Source organism: Crotalus tigris, unplaced genomic scaffold (genome assembly GCF_016545835.1).
Source record: "Crotalus tigris isolate CLP2741 ecotype Arizona unplaced genomic scaffold, ASM1654583v1 scf7180000019583.1695794, whole genome shotgun sequence".
NCBI lineage: Eukaryota > Metazoa > Chordata > Lepidosauria > Squamata > Viperidae > Crotalus > Crotalus tigris.
Window position 1 is genome coordinate 1168850 of NW_024097605.1, and position 16233 is coordinate 1185082.

Here is a 16233-nt window from a genome sequence, read left to right on the forward strand (position 1 = left end):
CAATCAAACATCTACCGGGGGGGAAGAATTTTCTAGCCGATGCCCTGTCCCGCATGCCTCAATATAACAGCACCAAACCTAGCGTATCAAAACCCCTCATGCCTGAAAAGCAACTAGCACAACTGGGCACAACTGAAATTGAAAAAGCCATTAGCTAGCCAAACCGGGATTGAATTCAAAAAAGCTTTAGAAACCGATGAGTGGTTCCTAAGTCACAAAAACCTATGCACCATCATCGATGCATTACCCTGGGTGGGGGAAAAATTATACATACCAAAATGCCAAAGACACATTTATGCAGCTATGCCATGACACAAAATCAGCGGGCCATTTTGGTTTCGTGAAAACATTTCATCTAGTCAAAAGGCAATTTTGGTGGCCATCTCTCAAAAAGGACCTTGAAAGCTATGTAGCCAGCTGTCCAACTTGTGCAGTAGCTAAAAGACTGCACGGAAAGTCCCCAGGGCTGTTGCAGCCAGTAGCAAGCCCCCTCAATCTCCATGGATTGTATAGTGGAGTTGCCAGAAAGCAGTGGAAATACAGTTATTTGGGTGGTGACTGACCTGTTTTCCAAGCAGGTACATTTCATACCTTGCTCAAAGATTCCAACCGCAAAAACTTTAGCAAAGCTTTTCGTCCAGCATATCTACAGACTACACGGGGCATCTCAGCACATCATATCAGATGGGGGTGCAATTCACATCAGAATTCTGGAAGGAATTCCTGTCTCTTTTGGGGACCACCCAGGGACTGTCATCTAGTCATCATCCACAGACAAATGGTGGGATGGAATGTTCAAACTCAGTACTTGAACAATATATAAGATGCTTTATTAATTACCAACAGATAAACTGGACTGCCGTTCACAGAAGTTGCCTACAACAACGCTGTTCACTCCAGCACCGGCTACACCTCTTTCCAAGTAGCTACCGGACACAGTTTCAACCCCATTCCAGAACTAATACCCAATGAACCAGCTATCCCATCCCTGAAGGAGTGGATCACTCAGTTAAGAAATATCTGGCCCGTAGTTAGGAAAACGTTAGACGACGCTAGGCAGGCTTACAAAGCACAGGCAGACGATAAAAGGACTGAGCCAGAGCCTTCAAAATAGGGGAAATGGTCTATTTATCAACCAAATACCTAAAATCCCTACAACCGTCAAAGAAGCTAGGGCCAAAATATGTAGGACCATTCCCCATCATTAGAATCATAAATCTAGTAACGGTGGAATTGAAGCTCCCAAAATCACTAAGGCAAGTCCACTCCATTTTCCATTGCAACCACCTAAAGCGAGAGCAACAGCTGTTGCTCCCCCTCCCCCTCCCATCATGGTAGAGGGAGAACAACATTTTGAAATAAAAGACATTCTAGACTCAAGGAAATATCATGGTTCGATCCAATACCTAGTAGTATGGAAACATCTCCCATCGTCTCAAAACAAGTGGGTCCACAAACGTTACATTAACACCCCAAATTTATTAAATTTCACACAGAATACCCAAACAAACCCGACTAACCTATGTGCATTTATCTTTATCTCTCCACAGGTGGATCTCTCTCTTTTTTAATGAAGGCAGGATGTCTGAACCCTTATCGATAGATCCCCAAATCCTTTTATTCCCCCTCTCTCATTTACTATTTCTTCCTCTTTCATCCTGACCCGAATCTCACTCTCCTCTCATCCTGGGTTCTGCCATACTCCTAGGGGGGAGGGGGTGTGTGCTTGAGGGTTATTGCCTTGACTTTCTCTATCACTACAAAGTAACACTTTGCTTTCCTGCAATATTTCTTTTGAACTTTCCCATCCCTTACTGTGAACTAGCAAAGGGAGGGAAATCATGTAATGCAACCTCCGGCGACTGCGTTATCTCCGTGCTCCAGAGAAGGTGCGAAAAACTGCCTAAACATCGCAGAAAAAAACCAGAGACGGACTGATGTTATTTCCCTGTTCCCACGAGGGACCTAAGACCTGGGGATTGGACCATTTGAACTGAACGGATGAACTATGGGTGGGATTTTGCTTGGGACACTTTACCTATCGATCTGAGCATGAAAACCTCAGATCCTATCTATGCCTGCTATCAGCTTCTCCTAATAAAAGTTCCTTTTGGAAGAACCCGCTTCCATGAGTTCTGCTTTCTTGTGATGAGGTATTGAAGTGGGCCACAACACCATGAACTTCTGTGCCCAAGGCTGCTGCTTCTAGATTTCTCTGTAGTTGTCATCAAGCCTTTGCAACCTTCCTCATAATAGTGCACAGAACAACCAGTTCCAGGTGATCCATATCTGGACTGAAACATATATTCCAAGCAGATTATTTGTGGTGGGGTGAGGTAAGTGTGAAAAACTAAGCACACTGCTGGGAAGCTAGAGAAAGAAAGGTACTTGAAATATCAACAGGCAGGTTAGAGAGTGGAGAAAGTGGAGTAAGGTACATCAGTCTTGCCTTACTCATCCTGTAAGACCCATGTGTATTTTGTTTCAACTAAGTAAGATTCTAAAATGTTTTTTATATATGTGTGTGTTCAAAAAAGAATTCTTATCATTTGGGCACTTTGTAAAATTCTAATAACGTTTGGTAGTTGATCTCCATGGCACTGCAAAATACAGTTCATATATATTTTTATTTAAAAGTTGAAATTAAATAGAAATAATTATGATTTTCTGAAGTTTAGAGTTGTAGTTCAATATTACATGATTGGTAATTAGAAGTGTATTTCCTTAATTGAAATTAATGCATAATTTCAAATTCTTGCATTATCTTTTTCCTTTTAGAAAGATCTTTCTTGGCTTTGGATTGGGACCCTGAATTCAAAAAGAGATACTTTGATGAAAATGCTGCCGAGGTACATGATATTTAATAAAGAGAAAAAAGTTGTTCCATTACTTAAATATTTGCCACTTTGTTTGAAAGTGGTTAATTAGAGTAATCCATTTGATCTTTCCAAATTATGTGTAGTCAGCTTATCATGGAAGAAAACTATTTTTTTATTGTAAAAATTGACTAGATACATTCAGGAAGGAAGGGCAATATTTACTGTCAGCTGACTGCCAAATTTTGAAAAATGAAATGTTTTATCAAAGAGTTTACCAGTAGAATAGTTGCTGTTTTCAAATCAGATTCATTTTCCCTGGGCCAAGATAGACATGGGCCAAAATGTAGAAGAGCTCACCTGAGGCACAAATGAAAGTCTACTTGATTATTGTGGGGTTTAACATAAAAGAATTCATCTGCATGTTTGCTGTCATAATAAACTCCCTTTCTGAAGAAATGGTATAAAATGAATTGAATTATCCTCCTTTCATCCCATTTCATAACTTGTCCAAATTTCCCTCCACAAAATTAGATGAAACTGGAACATGGCAAAATAATACTTGCGCTCATGGATAATATCTTTTTTTCAAAGATTTCCACATAGATTAAAACTAGCAGAGTTGTATTTCCAATTTGGCATATTTTTCCATATTAGTAAACATATAGCCCTTTTTTTACAGAAAGACAAAAATCACTAAAATGAATTTTGTTTCATTTGTTTTTTAACTCAAGAAATACTTCTCTTTAGGATTTTGAAAAACATGAAAGTGTGGAATATAGACCTCCAAAAAAACCATTTGTAAAATTAAAAGATTGCATTGAGTTATTTACAACTAAAGAAAAGTTGGGTGCTGAAGATCCATGGTAAGAGCAAAATACTACTTGTATACTGAAATGATTTCTCACATTATGGGATTTATTTTTCACTTTTCTGTGAGATTTCTGATAGTTTACTAATAGTTTCTAAGCTTAGTATACATTGTAGAATAGAGTGTGTGGTGTTTTGTTTCAAAGGGTAGATATGGTGTGGATATCTTTACAGTACATGTCAACAGCTTCCTAAAGAATCACCTTTTTTCTAAACTACAAGAGCTATAGTTATTTAACCAAACCTATATTTACTAAAAAGTAATTATTACATGTACATAACTCCCTTTTTCTTATTTTTTAATGTGTAGAAAAAATACTAGCAAAATCCTACATTTATAATTCTACCAAACTAGAAATTAACATATTGGCAGTAATAAACTAGGTCAAAGAGAGGACTGTTTATTGCAGTAACTTGTAGAAAGGGGGTTGCAAAACATTTCAACATATACTTATCCTATGAATCCCATGCCAATATAATTGTACACTAATATAAGAAATTTTATCTGTAAACTTCAGTAGCTCCGAATACTAGTCTGTAATTTATGGGAGTAAATGACAGATATTTATTCACATGTGTGTATGCATATAGCTGTCTCTTGTTATGGGATCTCCAAATGGATTATCTGGTCCTCTCACAATGACAGTAATGAAAGCATTGTGTATGAGACTAGGCTACCACTGTTTTTCTCACAATAAAATTCAAAACAATGTAATGAAAGCATTTGTGTATGAGGCTGGGCTACCACTGTTTTTCTCCCAATAAAATTCAAAATAATGTGTGTGTGTATAAAATATGTATAAAATCTAATTATAATTATAAATACAAGTAACCATGTTATCATAGGTAATAGTATATCATTTTGGAATAGGAATGCTCTAATTACTGCACAATTGCCCTTATCCCTCATGCTAGCAAGATTCCCCTGAAGCTAATGCAACAATATCTGGTGCCACCATCGAAACAGTATTAACATGTTCAGGTTGGCTTCGGAAGGAGTTGTGGCACTTACAAATATTGCAAATCTATGCTGGATAATGGGAAAAAAATCTCAATATTTAAAGAACATCTACATCTGCTTTATTGACTACAAGAAAGCCTTTAATGGTATCAGTAATTAAAGTTGTGAAGAGCCCTGGAAGATTTGGGGATATCATTACACATGCTGAAGTTGGTGTGGATGATGTACACAATCAGGAAGCTACTATGCAAACACCATATGGAGACCTTGATTGGTTCAAGAAACAGAAAGGAGGGCGGCAAGGTTGCATTCTTTCACCTTTCTTATTCAACCTGTATGCTGCAATGTTCATAAGGAAGCAGAAACTTGAAGAATAAAAAATCAGAGGAAAGATTGGAGGAAAAAACATCAAAATTTTGAAATGCTGACATATCTGATCAAAATAAAATTTTGAAATTTTGACATATCTGAAATATCTGATCAAAAAAGATTAAAGAAGAAAGTGGTAAAAATTCTCTACTTCCTGACTATCAGAAAGATCAAGCTCATAACCACTCTGATGAATTGAAATGTCAAATTAACAATTGATGTTAAAAAGATCAAATGCAACTTCTCCACTTACCTATCTATCCTCATCTATGTCCTTCCTCCCATTGCCAGGTCAGGTTTGCCCCACCCCCGGTAGGATTCCAATCATCAGGGCTGATGCAGGTGGGGACTGGCAAAAGCTGGTGCAAGCCACAATGTCTACTAAGGAAGTTGCTGGCAGGAGTATTTCAATTACCATCACCCTGCATGGGGAAAGAGTCAGATTGGAGTGGTTTTAATGGCTGCCACATACCCGAGGCCTACCTGCTTCCTGCCTTCTCCTTCCTGCCCTGGAGTAAGTCTGGGCTGGGGCAGGTGGGGCTTCCCTGGCATTTTGCCCTTCGTTGGGGGGAGGGGGAGCTGCTTCACACCATGCTCTTGGAGCTTCTTGGGCATTTGGCACTTCCCAGGGCACAGTGCCTTTTGCTGCATTGCTGGGTCAGCCTGGGGCTATTCTGGAAATGACCTGCTTTTTTCCCCTGCCTTCCTGCACTCAAATAAAACTGCAGCACTCCCACAACTTGCACACAGTTTGTGCCAGGTCTCCCTCATACTCCTGAGGCACCCCCACACTGGGGCTTTATTTGCTTAACAACCCATGAAATTGCTTAACAGCTGTAATCAGGAATCCTGGGATTGTGGTCATTGACTGAACTGGTCATGTGGTATCTTGCTTAATGACCACTCCACTCAACATTTGAGATTCTGGTCCAAATTGTGAACATAAGTTGAGGACTATCTGTAGTTCACACTATTCTTTTCCCACAGCTAGCTACAGTTGCTAGAATAAGATAATAAAAAAAACTAGAGAGGAGGGAAATCGACTCATTTGAGCTATGGCGTTGGAGAAGACTCCTATACATTCGTTGGACAGCAAAGGTGACAAGCAAGTTCTGAAACATAATACCAGACATACTGTATCGCTGGAAAGCAAAATCGCAAAACGTTGTGAGATAAATAAAACCTAAGATCTGGCACTTCTGGCTAGCATTCAGCACCTGTATCTCGGGCAATTCCTTTATTTCTCCTAACATAAGTAACCTGGCCTCTGCCCTCCTTACTCTCGCCAGCCACCCCACTCTCATTCTGGGTTGCAGATGGAAAGCACCTCACATTAAGCTAGGCAGACAGATCCCTCCCTCCTTCATCTCTTGCCCAAAGGAAGTAGTCAAGCCCCCTGTGTCTCCCTTTTTTGTGGATACACTCAAGACTAGAAGGAAAAAAAGGATATATATTTGAACAATAGTAGTTTGTTTACTATTTGCATAATAGGACTGACAGTATGTCTCCACAAGTTTCAAGGAAAACAGACAAATTATATCTCTAAGGTTTTAATTTATAACAAGCATTTAATAAATTAAACATAATATGAAAATTTTATCTTCATATTTTTCTTGCCATATACTTCACTTAATTGTAAAATAAGTCTTTAACAAGATTTTTTGGTCTCTCTAGGTATTGCCCAAACTGTAAAGAACACCAGCAAGCTACCAAGAAACTAGATTTGTGGTCGCTACCACCAGTACTGGTGGTGCATCTAAAACGTTTTTCTTATAGCAGATACATGAGAGATAAATTGGATACATTGGTTGACTTTCCAATAAAGTGAGAACCATATCAAAAATGGATAGCTTTTGTGTTTATTGTTCATATCCTTGATATACTTTTACAAACATTTATTCTACATGTTTGCAAGAATATTTATAATATTATATAATGAATCAGTGATGAGATTTCAGGCTGAATGGCCATGACCTTGATTTCTTTTGTCTTGATCATGGCCATTTAGCCCAAAAGCTCATCACTGCTTCATTGATGCCAGCTGTGAAAGCCTGGACCAGTATAATAATATATTCTATAATATTTATTATTTTGAAGAATATACATACTTACGTAACTAAATTATGGAAGTGTATTTGTTACATCTGGAACAATACTTTAGGTTATAGTTGCCTGAAAATGAACCCATGTATCGAATAAAAAAAAAAATCTAAAATAAGAGGAAGAAGATAAGGCATAGGCCATTGAGTACAGATTTGTTATATTGATATGTCAGAGAATATTTTCTGAAACATAAGTCACATACAAGTTCATTTATTATATAGACAAAATTAGTCCACTTTAATTTGAATAATATTGCATTGCCTTTTTCAGCCAAAAAACTGCTTGCTCTCCAGTGTTTTAACTAAATATGATATATTTCCTTACATTTAGTAATCACTCCGTGTAATTCCATATGTAGACAAAAATTGATCCTACATACAACTGTATAGAATTATTCATTTATTTTCAATTATATGTCAGCTTTATGGTGTAGATCAGACTAAGAAACCTTTCTTTCTTACCTGAAAGAAAAATGCTTCTGAACATTATCTGAACATGCTTATGAATTAAGCTTATTTGATTGAAGCAGCATACTAATAGCTGACTAAATGAATGAATGAATACATTTAGAAGCCAAATAAAAAAGGATCACTTTATTTAGTACATTTATATTCTGTTTCCTTCAAGAAGTACAAAACAAATATATATATTCTTTCCTCATACAGGATATGAGATTGGTTGTCACTAAGTGATTCTTAACATTTTAACTTCACCTTTTACAAGTGTGACACACTAAACTATTTTAGAAATCATATCTGTTGATAAATTATTAAATTTAAAAAATTATAAATTATTAAATTTAAAAAAAAAACCTTCACCCTCCTAGATTTTTAGTGTGATTCATTTATTGCTTTGCTTTAGAAACTAAAGCAGTGGCTTCACTGACTTTATTGAAGGAAATTATAATTACTAATATACAGTTTTTGAAAACTAATCCAGTTTGATCTTTTCTTCAAAATAGTGATTTGGATATGTCTGAATTCCTAATTAATCCAAATGCTGGACCTTGTCGCTATAATTTGATTGCAGTGTCAAATCATTATGGAGGCATGGGAGGAGGGCATTGTAAGTAATGTATTTTATATGTATGACTTTATCTTTATTATGGCTCAGTTACTAGCATTTTCAGTAAAGTGATTTTTCTTATTCTAGATACTGCTTTTGCAAAAAATAAAGATGATGGGAAATGGTACTACTTTGATGATAGCAGTGTGTCAACTGCATCCGAAGAACAAATTGTGGCAAGTATCGGTTTCCAAAACCAAGATAGCATTATTGCACAGGAACAAGATCCAAGACTGCCTTGCTTATATAATCAGTTAAAAGTAATATTTACCATGCTATAAAACACATTACGATAATATAAAACTTTATGCATGTATTGTGGTTCATGCAGCCAATCTGGAAATCTAAGTCCAAAGCACCATTAATAAATGCTGTAAGTGAATCTTGACAATTTCAGCCAGAAAACCAGAATACTCTTGCTTCTTATCCTGTACATATTACTGAAAATACTTTGTAGCTTTAGTTTTTCATCCAATATCATTGTATGGACCTTAGGAGATATTTCAGAAAGCAATGCAGCATAAAGATTCCATTTTTAGATTTCATTCTTTATCAAATGTTAGCAATAAATTTCTCTTTCATGGATTACTGCCTTGTTGTAGCGAGGAGGCTTGCGTAACTCAATGAACTATGAGCTATGCCATGTAGGGCCACCCAAGACGAACAGATCATAGCAGAGAGTTCTGACAAAATGTGATCCACTGGAGAAGGAAATGGCAACCCACTCCAGTATCTTTGCCATGAAAACCCCATGGACAGTACCAAAAGGCAAAAAGATATGACGCTGGAAGATGAGCCCCTCAGGTTGGAAGGTGTCCAATATGCTACTGGGGAAGAGCAGAGGGCTAGTACTAGTAGCACCAGAAAGAGTGAAGCAACTGGGCCAAAGCCAAAAGGACGCTCAGCTGTGGATGCATCTGGTGGTGAAAGGAAAGTCCAATGCTGTAAAGATCTTTTCTCCATAGGAACCTGGAATGTAAGATCCATGAATCGAGGCAAACTGGACATGGTCAAATGACAAGACTGAACATCGACATCTTAGGAATCAGCGAACTAAAATGGACAGGAATGGGTGAATTTAATTCAGAGGACCATCAGGTATACTATTGCAGGCAAGAATCCCTCAGAAGAAATGGAGTAGCCTTCATAATCAATAAAAGAATAGGAAAAGCAATACTGGGATACAATCCCCAAAATGACAGAATGATCTTAGTGTGAATCCAAGGCAAACCATTCAATATCACAGTATTCCAAGTCTATGCCCCAACCACTGGTGCTGAAGAGGATGAAATTGACCAGTTCTATGAAACCCTACAGCACCTTATAGAATCAACACCAAAAAATGATGTCCTTATCATCATGGGGGATTGGAATGTTAAAGTAGGAAGCCAAAAGATAATCAGAATAACAGGCAAGTTTGGTCTTGGAGTACAAAATGAAGCAAGGCACAGGATGATAGAATTTTGTCAAGAGGATACGATGGTCATAGCAAACACTCTTTTCCAACAACCCAAGAAACAGCTCTACACCTGGACATCACCAGACGGTCAACACAGAAATCAGATTGACCATGTGCTCTGCAGCCAAAGATGGAGAACCTCTATACAGTCAGTAAAAACAAGACCAGGAGCTGACTGTGGCTCAGATCATGAGCTTCTCGTTGCAAAATTTAGGCTTAAATTGAAGAAAGTAGGGAAAAACACTAGGCTACTCAGGTATGAACTAAATCATATCCCTGATGAATATACAGTAGAGGTGACAAATAGATTTAAGGAATTAGATCTGATAGAGTGCCTGAAGAACTATGGACGGAGGTTCACAACATTGTACAAGAGGTAGCAACTAAAATCATCCCAAAGAAAAAGAAATGCAAGAAAGCAAAATGGCTATCTGAGGAAGCTTTGCAAATAGCTGAGGAAAGAAGGAAAGTGAAAGGCAAAGGAGAAAGAGAAAGATATACCCAATTGAATGCAGAATTCCAGAGAATAACTAGAAGAGATAAGAATACCCTCTTAAATGAACAGTACAAAGAAATAGAAGAAAACAATAGAATAGGGAGAACCAGAGATCTCTTCAAGAAAATTGGAGATATGAAGGGAACATTTCATGCAAAGATGGGCATGATAAAGGACCAAAATGGCAGGGACCTAACAGAGGCAGAAGAGATTAAGAAGAGGTGGCAAAATTACACAGAAGAACTATACAAGAATGAGCTTAGCGTCTCTGATAACCACGATGGGGTGGTCACTGACCTCGAGCCAGACATCCTAGAATGTGAAGTGAAAAGGGCCTTAGGAAAGCTGAGCAACAACAAAGCTAGTGGAGGTGACAGTATTCTAGCTGAGCTATTTAAAATCTTAAAAGACGATGCAGTAAAAGTGCTACACTCAATTTGCCAGCAAATTTGGAAAACTCAACAGTGGCCACAGGATTGGAAAAGGTCAGTTTATATTCCAATTCCAAAGAAAGGCAATGCCAAAGAATGTTCAAACTAGCGCACCATTGCACTCATTTCACATGCAAGTAAAGTTATGCTTAAAATCCTGCAAGCTAGACTCCAGCAGTATGTAGATCGAGAATATCCAGAAGTACAAGCAGGATTTCGAAGAGGCAGAAGAACTAGAGATCAAATTGCTAACATACACTGGATCATGGAGAAAGCTAGGGAGTTCCAGAAAAACATCTACTTCTGCTTCATTGACTATGCTAAAGCCTTTGATTGTGTGGATTACAACAAATTGTGGCAAGTTCTTAAAGAGATGGGAGTACCAGACCATCTCATTTGTCTCTTGAGAAACATATGTGGGTCAAGAAGCAACAGTGAAAACTGGACACGGAACCACTGATTGGTTCAAAATTGGAAAAGGAGTCTGGCGACGCTGTATTCTGTCACCCTACCTATTTAACTTACATGCAGAGCACATCATGAGAAAGGCAGGGCTAGATGAATCAAAAGTTGGAATTAAGATTGCCAGGAGAAATATCAACAACCTAAGATATGCAGATGATACCATTCTAATGGCAGAAAGTGAAGAGAAACTAAAGAGCCTCTTGATGTGGGTGAAGGAGAGTGCAAAAGTTGGCTTGAAACTCAACATTAAGAAAACCAAGATCATGGCATCCGGCCCTCTCAATTCCTGGCAAATAGATGGGGAAGAAATGGAGGTAGTGACAGATTTTATCTTCCTGGGCTCTAAGATTACCACAGATGGGGATTGCAGCCAAGAAATTAAAAGACGTTTGCTCCTGGAGAGGAAAGCTATGGCAAATCTAGACAGCATACTAAAAAGCAGAGACATCACCCTGCCAACAAAAGTACGTATAGTCAAAGCCATGGTTTTCCCAGTTGAATATATGGCTGTGAAAGTTGGACCATAAGAAAGGCTGAGCGCAAAAGAATTGAGGCCTTTGAACTATGGTGCTGGAGAAGAGTCCTGCGAGTCCCCTGGACTGCAAGGTGATCAAACCGGTCAGTCCTAGAGGAAATCAACCCTGACTGCTCTTTAGAAGGCCAGATCCTGAAGTTGAAACTCAAGTACTTTGGCCCCCTAATGAGAAGGAAGGACTCACTGGAGAAGAGCCTAATGCTGGGAAAGATTGAGGGCAATAGAAGAAGGATACAACAGAGAATGAGGTGGCTTGTTGGAGTCACTGAAGCAGTAGGTGTGAGCTTAAATGGACTCCAGAAGATGGTAGAGGACAGGAAGGCTTGGAGGAACATTGTCCATGGGGTCGCGATGGGTCGACTTCGCAACTAACAACAAGGCAATAAATTTGTAAACAGACCTTGAATGTTTCAGTTCATTCAGTAAACCTATAGCATGCATGTCAAAGATGATACACCACAATGTTTTGGGTGACCAGTATTCACCAACACCCAACCACTAGTCTTGATAGTATGCCCTATTCTAATTATAATTTTTGGAGGCTGTAAAAGCCTCATGAAAATGGAGTGTGCTGTCATGCATCTCTGGATACTCTGGGAATTTCATGAGGGGGTGTGTTCTTGCACTGCTTTCAGGGCTTGTGTTTTCTTTTAATGAATATGTAAAGAATTGTTTGTCTTTTGGGGGAATGGATGTAGTGACACATCAGAAGAGTCAAGTTAGGCATTTTCCAAATTGTTGACATACCAAGCCAAAAAGCTTGCCATCACTGTCCTAGAGAGTTGAGAAGAATCAATTTTTGTTACTGATGGGAAGGATCAGTAGCACTGCATGTAACATGTCCCAAAATGTTCGGCCTTTTAAATGCTTCTCTGCTAGCTCCACCATAGCTAGACTTTTTAAAAACAAATATGCAAAAATCATCCTTTTCTAGGACTTGATGTTCCCCAGTCTTATTTTAAAATGTTATTGGCAGAAGTAGGAAAAAAGAGTTGCTTTTCAGTTGCTTTTAGCTTATGCCCAAACAAGATTTTTTAGTCTTTTTTTCAATGAGCAATATATAGTGCTAATGTATTTAAGGTTATTGCTGAAAAGGGTCTTATCTAGTTCCACCGCCCCAAGTTAGTTTAATAACTTCATCTCCCTGCTCTAGTTAGTTCTATGTGATCAAATTTAATTAATTGGGTAGCATATTTATTCAAAAATAAAATAATAATTGAATGTCAGATAAGACGAGACAGCATTGTTTTGTATAGATAAAATTCTTTGCCATCATATAAAAATTCACAATATACTCTATACATAGAAATATATATAACCTTTATAAGGACCGCTATTTGTTTTAACAGAAAATGTTAAGCATGGGTAGTTGAACAAACTATTAAATCTCATCTTAATCCCATCTTCCTGATATATTTCCCCATAATTTTCTTTATTCATCTCTCTCATGATCAGTTTTCATTTATGCCTTGTGATGGGCTACTTTTGCATGTATTGTCCTTATGCAAACATCTGACCATTACTAAAGTCCTAGGAATTAAATGCAGTATAGTATAACTATTTGTCAAAGGCAGTGCCTAATTATTTATGTGTGAAAATAATAGAATGAATTGTGTTGTCCTTAATCTGAATATATTTTACTAGAATAAAATTGAAACTTGAAGAATTAAAATGGAGAGTTTAACTTTGGTAATTAACATTTTTCCCTTTGTTTTGCAGTCCAAAGCAGCCTATGTGCTCTTCTATCAAAGACAAGACACAATCAGTGGAACTGGTTTTTTCCCTCTTGATCGGGAAACTAAAGATGCTTCTGCTGCTACAGGCATTCCATTAGAGAGTGATGAAGACAGTAATGAGAATGACAATGATATAGAGAATGAAAATTGTATGCACACTAATTAATCGAAGAACTAGAAGCCATACAGAGAAGAACTTCCTGATGGGAGCTCTCGATTAAAAAAATGAAATTATCCACCAAATTAAAAATAAAATCTGAGATGGGAAATTTCAGATGACAGAATGTAAATCCTTGTTATATTTTAACTTGTGCAGTACCTGAAGTGAAACACAATGAAAACATTAGAATGTGTCTCTAATATCTTTGCAAACTTGTATTCACAAGCTATATAGGAAATAAAAACCCCTTTACAATTTCTGCTGCAATCTGGATGAATTACAGTTTCTTTGTTTTGGATACAAAATAATATTGACAATTTGTGGATTTGTTTTTTTGTGTCAATACCCCAAGAATATTACTGCAGAACCTCTGTTTTTCAATGGATGTGTCCTTAGACTAGTAACAAAAAACTGACTAGTATATTCAACACAATGCAGCAGCATTCTTGGAATGTCAGATTTTTAAGTATCTCCCTCAAATGTTGATTGAAAAGAAACTTAATCATGATAAAATGACTTGGAAAAGGTGTTTTAACCTTTTGTAATAAAAGTAATCTTCCAGAATATTATGTTCATCTTACTACTGCTGTGGAACAGGTTCTGGATTTCATGCTGCATTAAGGAATTGAATATTTCAATTAAATGTTAAATATCCCTCATTGCTTGTTGGATCTACTTTGTAAACATAATTCCTGTTATCTTGTTTATAAGATGTGCGTAACTTTAATCTGGTGTCAGTCCAAAAATTTTAACTGTGCTGTAAGTCCTTCTCTTCCTCCCCATTTTTAGTAGTTTGACAGTTTACAAACTACATACAGTGTAATAGATTCCAATTTTTAATAGTATACTGTATTCATAGTAATGACTGTGCATCAAGCTTAGATGACTTTTCCATATAACTTGCCTTCAAATTTGTTAATGGGCAACTGGTTCAAAGGTAAGTCTGCTAATTTTTCATGTGCATTGGTGAATTCACCATAGCCTTACATCTTATCTCAAAAGGTAACTTTGCTTAATATAGAAGAATTGGCATTTGCATGTTCAAGAGTCAGAACCTGTACAGTAAGTAGATAAAGTATATATACCTTGAATTGGGTTTAAATCGTGTTGAAAGAGTATGGGATGCCAAAAATAAGTGTGACCATTCGAAACTTTTTTGTTTGCCATTTTCCCTTTGATAGTTGAAGAAAAGTATTGTTGAACCATATACAATACTGTCTTTGACAGAAACTCTCTACCTGTGGAGGCACACTTCACATATCTACTACCTAAGGTCCCACCATTGTTAAAGCAAAAAGTATGATCTTCACTTGAACTAAGCAAATACAATAGGTTATAAATTGTGTATTGTAAATAAAGTTCACTCTGTGAGTGCACATTTTGGTAAATTATTTATTTATGTTAGCATTTAAAATTTTAAAATTGCATTTGACCAGGATAAAATTTGGTTTGTGGACATGGCTTTGCTTTATACTTTGATATTAAAAGCTGGTGTTTAATCCTGGTATTTTAAAGCTGCTTTTTTTTTTCAATGTAAGCTAGCCTCCTGCATGACAGAGGTTGAAAATTGTCTGCACTTGAGTTCACTTGGGTTTACATTTGAAATGCGCATGTTTTATTTATAAAAATTTCAATAAAGCTATTCAATGCCTTATTTAGTCTTCTTGATTTTTTTCAAATCTTTGATAATTGATGTGTGGTTGTAGAAACAACATATTTCATTTAATAGTGAATATGCCATCATTGAATCAAATACAAATATTGGCCAAAACCAAATTTTCAGCCATCTTGGAGATCTGAAAATGAATGTTCTGAAAAAATGTGTCTTTTTTTGAACTGTACAATGGTATGAATGAGTAAAACCTGGGACAATTCTACACATACTTACACAAAACTAAATTCTTCTGAACTGATTAAGATACTATCAGCAATATGTATAGGATTGACTACATTTAAATTGTCCACAGGTCAAAAATGTCTCACCACTATTTTATTTGGCATCTTTTACAGAATGTATTGATTTATAAAATTGGATTGGCAATTATACAATTCACACTTGTATTTTTCAAGCAGTAGATTTAGAAAATTATACACAACACATGTTCATGTGTAAAAACTAGGTCAGGAGTAGGCAACCCAAAACATTCAAAGAGCCACTTGGAGCCGTTTCCCACCAAAAACAAAACACTGGGAGCCACAAAACCTATTTGATATCTAAAATGAAGATAACACTGCATATATCCTTTTTTACCTTTATTATAGGTTTGTGTGTGTATGTGTGTGCCTGTGTGTGTGTGCCTGTGTGTATGTATATGTATGTATCATTAAAAATGCAAATCCTGGGCATACACATGTCAATAAAAATATAGAAAAACGAACACCAGGATAAAAATAAACAGGACCATTTAATATAAACAAGCCTGTAAGTAAAAGAGTTACTGAGCTTTCGTCAGCCAAACTACTGACGTCATCAGAGTTAGAATGCTAGGTGATTAGGGAGCCTGCCTATATAGCTGCCTGTCTCTGCACCCGACTTCTTGAGCGCGTCATCGGTTCAACGAAACAATGGCGGCCTTAGGAGAGGATGATAGCCCCACAGGGCGTTTGAAATGCAGATTGAGAAATCGCTCCAAAATGAGAGGGAGGAGAGATAAGGAGCAGAGGATCGGAATACAATCATCATGTCCACCAACAAACTGCCGGATGCGAATCAACTTAGCACGTTGCAGATTAACATAGCTAATGGGCCGATGAGGCGCTCGAGAAG

General features: G+C 37.2%; 1 protein-coding gene across 9 annotated transcripts in view; it reads left to right on the forward strand.

Moving 5' to 3' along the window:
* Window positions 1–15120, forward strand: part of USP15 (ubiquitin specific peptidase 15) — a 92220-nt gene extending 77100 nt beyond the window's left edge. For 6 of the 9 annotated variants that reach the window (XM_039363716.1, XM_039363717.1, XM_039363718.1 and 3 more), the window contains 6 exons: window positions 2779–2849; window positions 3567–3682; window positions 6691–6840; window positions 8081–8184; window positions 8272–8360; window positions 13290–15120. In XM_039363716.1, the coding sequence (XP_039219650.1) occupies window positions 2779–2849; window positions 3567–3682; window positions 6691–6840; window positions 8081–8184; window positions 8272–8360; window positions 13290–13472 (713 nt within the window). In that variant the 3' untranslated portion in view covers window positions 13473–15120. Of the gene's footprint in view, window positions 1–1550; window positions 2125–2778; window positions 2850–3550; window positions 3683–5307; window positions 5531–6690; window positions 6841–8080; window positions 8185–8271; window positions 8361–13289 lie in introns of those variants that run through there. The other 3 variants (XR_005559192.1, XR_005559193.1, XM_039363719.1) reach the window with 3 other exon arrangements.
* Window positions 15121–16233: the final 1113 nt, after the last annotated feature.